The 4,891-nt window shown below is 52.8% G+C and overlaps 1 protein-coding gene across 1 annotated transcript in view; it reads right to left on the reverse strand.

Annotated features, from left to right (window-relative positions):
* OTOG (otogelin) overlaps positions 1-4,891 on the reverse strand; it is a 75,810-nt gene that overhangs the window by 8,375 nt on the left and 62,544 nt on the right. Inside the window, exons 44-50 of the mRNA XM_011378213.1 lie at positions 4,499-4,693; positions 4,074-4,286; positions 3,368-3,472; positions 3,068-3,175; positions 2,533-2,634; positions 857-978; positions 96-110 (exon numbers count right to left, since the gene is read on the reverse strand). Of these exons, the coding sequence (XP_011376515.1) occupies positions 96-110; positions 857-978; positions 2,533-2,634; positions 3,068-3,175; positions 3,368-3,472; positions 4,074-4,286; positions 4,499-4,693 (860 nt within the window). The remainder of the gene's footprint in view (positions 1-95; positions 111-856; positions 979-2,532; positions 2,635-3,067; positions 3,176-3,367; positions 3,473-4,073; positions 4,287-4,498; positions 4,694-4,891) is intronic.

Below are 4,891 nucleotides of genomic sequence, written 5' to 3' on the forward strand. Positions count from 1 at the left end.
GACCAACCACAGGTGCCCTTTAGTTACTTGGCTTCATCCCTCCCTGTCCCCGGAACCTGTTCTAGAGCAAATGTGGGGCCTCTTCAGGGATGAACATGGCAAGGAGGTACCTTCTGACCATCTATCCGCATTTCCCAAACCTATGTTTCAGCAAGCTCAGCCTCACTACTCCAAGCCTTTGCCCACAAGCAGGTCCAGTTCTAAGCCGCGAGGGAGCCATCTGCTGAGGCACCACTAGCAAACCTAAGGGATGCACCAGCGGCAGCTTTGGGGCGAGGAGCCCCAGGGCAGAGTGGCTGTGAAACACTCTTCTGGGTTGCTCACTCATGCAGCAGGTAGTTTTAAGCACCTACTCTATGCCGAGCTTTTCTCTGTGCTCTGGAGACAAAGCAATGACTAAAACAGACCAAAACCCCTGCCCTCATCAAGTGTACATGTAGGCCTGGAAAGAGACAAGCTAAATATGCAGATGCAAAAATAGGCTTTCTCAAGAGAGCTTTTAAAGTTTCACACTTTTTAAAATAACATTTTAATATAAAGCTCGCTGGCATTCATTATTGACACTCCCACCTGCTCCCTAAAAGGATTTGAGGTAGATCTTAACAAAATAATGTTTACTATCAAATAGTTGCAGTAAAGACTTTTTAGATGGAAAATGTTTATGCAACAGGGAACTTGCTCTTTTCCTCCTTTTATCCTGGGAAGAAAAAGATGTAGGAACGCTGTACACTCAGATAGTGGATGCAGTTGGGGAGGAAGGTGATTGTGGTGGCTTCCTTCTGGTGACTCTGGAGAAACAGAATCTGAGCAAGTTGATAGGGGTGGACCAGTTCTTCCCCTGCTCTTCCCTCCTCACAAGGGCCCTGTCCAGGGACTTACCACAGGACTTGTAGGGGCAGCAGCGGTCTGGGCTCCACACTTCCACCAGGGCAGTGCCCATGCCACACTGCACTTGGGGGCAGCGGAAGCTCTCACACACTGCATGAGACGGGAGGCAGGGGACACATCAGGCACAGATGACTTGGGGTGTGAATCCTCAGAAATGCAACATTGGTTTAGGAGGCCGTAACTTCTGGTTCCTCCTCAGCGCCCCCGACCCATCGCAATGTCCAGAGACACCCTCCTGTACTGTAGTCCAGGAGAGAAGTGAGGGCTCCCAAAGTCTTCCCATAGAACTACATCCCGAGGCCCTAGTTCTGCTCCAGGAGGTATTAGCAACATGGCAGTGTCAGAACCTCGATGTCACTAAACAGCTCCCCCACCCTGGATTCTGTGTTACCCTGAGAGTGGTGAACAGAGGGGAAGCGGTGACCAGGATAAGCTCCACCGACCTGGAACATTTCCCTCTATAAAACAGCGCGCCTCTTCCCACCTGTGGAAACCACCCATTCGTAGCCCGCCGGAGCCTGCTCTGCTTCCGCTACACTCTAGGGCTCGCACTAGAATAGGAAGGAGTCCTGTTCTTCAGGCAGGTCCCTCTGAGCTGATTCCTCAGCCGTTCTCGTGCATTGAGAGACCAAGGCAGGGAGTGCGGGCATCTCAAAGCACAACTCTTAGGTGGGAAAAAGAGGTCCAACGGTCGGCACTAAGGTGAAAGACTGTAAGGCTGATTTGATTTACTAAAAACATTACTGGCACAGGTAAGGATTATCAATTGATGTTTCAAAAAAATTACAAAGTGAAGGAGGAGAAACACATTTGTACAGTGTCAAAGTAATGGGTTACTTTCTGGTTGAAAGAGGAAAAATACAAATGTCAGATGGAGGGACACAGCGGTCGCTTCCGTAATCCAAGATCAATGTTAACACTGGTTATGGTGGCTCAGTCACATGGTATCTGTCTCCTGGTGTGACGTACTATGAAGCTCATGTACTGTCCAGTTAAAAAAAAATTTAATTGAATCCACCAAGCCTTAGATCTCACTTCCAGTTCGCAGGAAGCACAGAGGCTAGAAAAACAAGATAAACAGTTCCACAGGAAACAACTGGATTAATGCAGAAGGTGAGACTTTCTGCAGGACCATATACCAGGCTCTGTAATTTAGTGTCACAGAAAAAGGGATGTGTGTTAGATTAAAAGACATACAAGACACATAATGTTAATGTGTGGTCCTGGATTGGATCCTAGCTTGGAGAATTGTGGACTGGATATGATATAATTTTAAAATTTATTAACATGGAAAAATAAAGATAGCATCTTCACAGCTTGTTGAAAAAGAACATGTACGGGATGACATTTTGGTAAAACGCACGTATATAAAGGCATAGAGAATATCTGGAAAGATATGGTCTAAAGTGTTGACAGTGAAACATCCCGGAGGTAGGAAGATAATATTTTCATTTTCTTATATTTACTTGGATTTTTACTTTCTATAAGGCATATCCAGCGCTTTTGTAATAAAAGTATAATGAAGACTGGGACAAGGTAATAATATCGCTGGTCTCGGGGTAAAGACTTTGTGAAGGGGCCTGGTAGCACACAAATGTCCCTGGAGCCCCATCGGCCATGGTCCCACGTCCAGCCAGGACTCACCGCACTGGTACAGAGGGCAGCAGAGCTCCGTAGTGTTCCTGTCCACGGTGAGCGCCTCCCCTTCCTGACACTCAGGAGCTGGATCTGGACAGTCGCCACAGGCTGAGAAGGGAGAGGGGCCACAGCTGTCACAGGCAGTTCCCCTCATGGGGAACTGTTCTGCTACAGAACAGGCTGCTGGGTGGGGGCACCCCAAAAATCCAGTTGCAACAGAAGCTAGACTAACAGCGGTGTTTCATGGTCTCGTGTGATCTGTCCTAGAATCAGAATCTGGACATTCTCTCTCATGTCCACCTTGGTCTGACACTGACCAAGAACCGATTTCCTCATGCTTCGTTGTTTACGAGACAAAGCAGGGATCAGGTTCCTCTTCATCCTATACTTCTTTCTGAACAGGGATCTCACCTTCTCCTTGTGCCCACCCCAACCAAAGACCCCCACCCTTTCCTCCCAGCTGCCCAGCAAAGCAGGGATGAGGAAGGGGACGGCTGCAGTCCAGGTGTGCATGCAGACATCTGATGGCATGTCCACCCACCGCAGAAGTAGGAGGTGCAGCACGAATCCCCCAGGTGGCCGGCGATCAGGATCTGGTCCTGGCGGCAGCTGGGGACCACCTCTGCCTCACACTGATCTGGGTCACACTCTGGGGAAGAGACAGGATTAAAGTGCTGGGAGCAGACTCTGCCTGGTCACACCAGGCCCCGCTCTGTCTCTGCTCTCATCTCCAGCCAGAACCCAGTCCCCAGAGTTGTCCTTGCTCCCCGACTCCAGGTGCAGGGCTTCCCGCCTCCCTCGAGCGGTCAGTGTCCCCCTCTCCCTTCCCAGGACCTCTCACCGCAGCTGTAGCTAGGGCAGCAGGAGTCCTCCTGAAAGTGGGTGAGGAGTCGGTGGCCTGGGCGGCAGGTTGGGGCGAGGCCCTCGCACAGAGTCTGGTTACACACTGGCCCCGGGGGCCACAAGATCTGTCACCTGGAGGCCAGGACAACCCCCAGCCTCCAGCATTGCCCAGCCCCTGGACGCCTGGTCCCCATTATGGCCCCCAGCTGCCAGGGCCCGTGTTCCTGGAAGGGGCCTCGGAGGGTCACAGAGGGGCCAGGACTGGGGCAGAAGAGCAATAAGAGTTAACGTTTGTCGTGATGGGCCGTGTGCCAGCTGCTGGTCTAGATCAGTATGAATTCTGTAATTCTCACGACAGCCCAGAAAGTGGGTACTATCGTCAGCCTCGTGGTACAGGAGGATTGACCAAGGCACAGAAGATGTTAAATGATCTGCCAATGTCACAAGGCTGCAAGGTGGTAGAGGAAGAGCCCACCAGCCTGCCTGGCTCCAGAGCCCAGTGCCATGAAGCCCCTGCCCACACTGACTCCTAAGGCATGGCTCCTGCGCGCCCCCGCCCCGCCGCAGGCTTCTCCACTCCCCTCAACATACTCCCCACAAGACATTTTCATTGTCCCAGGCCTTGTCCTACCCATCAAGGTCAGAGCTGGAGCCTTTTAACCATCTTACGATTGAGGTTCAGGCCAGTGAATGGTGGGACTCACCGCACACAGCCCCCAGGCAGCAGGGATCCTCAGTGGACATGAGCAGGGCCACCTCCCCAAAGCGTGGGCAGCTCTCAGGGCGAGGGCCCGGGCAGTCCAGGTCCACTGGGATGATGATGTCCTGAGCTTGGCACTGGTGCTGGCAGCATCCACTCAGGGAGCTGTTCCAGATCTCTCCCAGAGCCCGTGGCACTCCAGTGCTGTCAGTGCAAGCTGCAGTGGGGGCCAAAGAGGGGCACAGGGGACTGAGGAGGGTGGGAAGGCCCAGACCATCTTAGGCTAGGCCTCCCTTGGGACACTGACCACCCCAAAGCAGACTCAAAGGGATGCAAATGGGCCTCAGCCATTGGGCAGCAGGAGAGTGAAGGAGACCCTTGGGTGAGATCGGTTTTGGAGGGCCCCACCACAGGGGGAGAGGAACCTACCGCACTTCTCCTCAGGGATGCAGAGTGCCGAGTGGCGCCGGTGCAGGATGGTGCCCTCAGAGCAGACGCAGCCTTCGCCCAGCACCTGGCACTGCTCTGGGTCCAGCGGGCCCAGCATCCCATCCTGACACGTCTCAGGGGGCTCACAGGCCGCCACACAGGCTTGGTATATAGAGTCGCTGGAGCACAGGAAGGCTGCAGGGGCACAGTGCACACCAGGCCCAGCTCAGACCCCAGGCCGGGTAAGGGGGTGGGGAGGCTCAGAGCATCACCTCAGCAGACAGTGCAAAGGGGTTCAGTATCATTGCCTCTTTCCTCTAGATTAAGAGTCAGCAAATAACATTTTATTGAAACATAGACATGTCCATTCATCTACCTATTGAATCTGGCTGT

The sequence above is a fragment of the Pteropus vampyrus genome, unplaced genomic scaffold, assembly GCF_000151845.1.
Source record: "Pteropus vampyrus isolate Shadow unplaced genomic scaffold, Pvam_2.0 Scaffold334, whole genome shotgun sequence".
Lineage (NCBI taxonomy): Eukaryota > Metazoa > Chordata > Mammalia > Chiroptera > Pteropodidae > Pteropus > Pteropus vampyrus.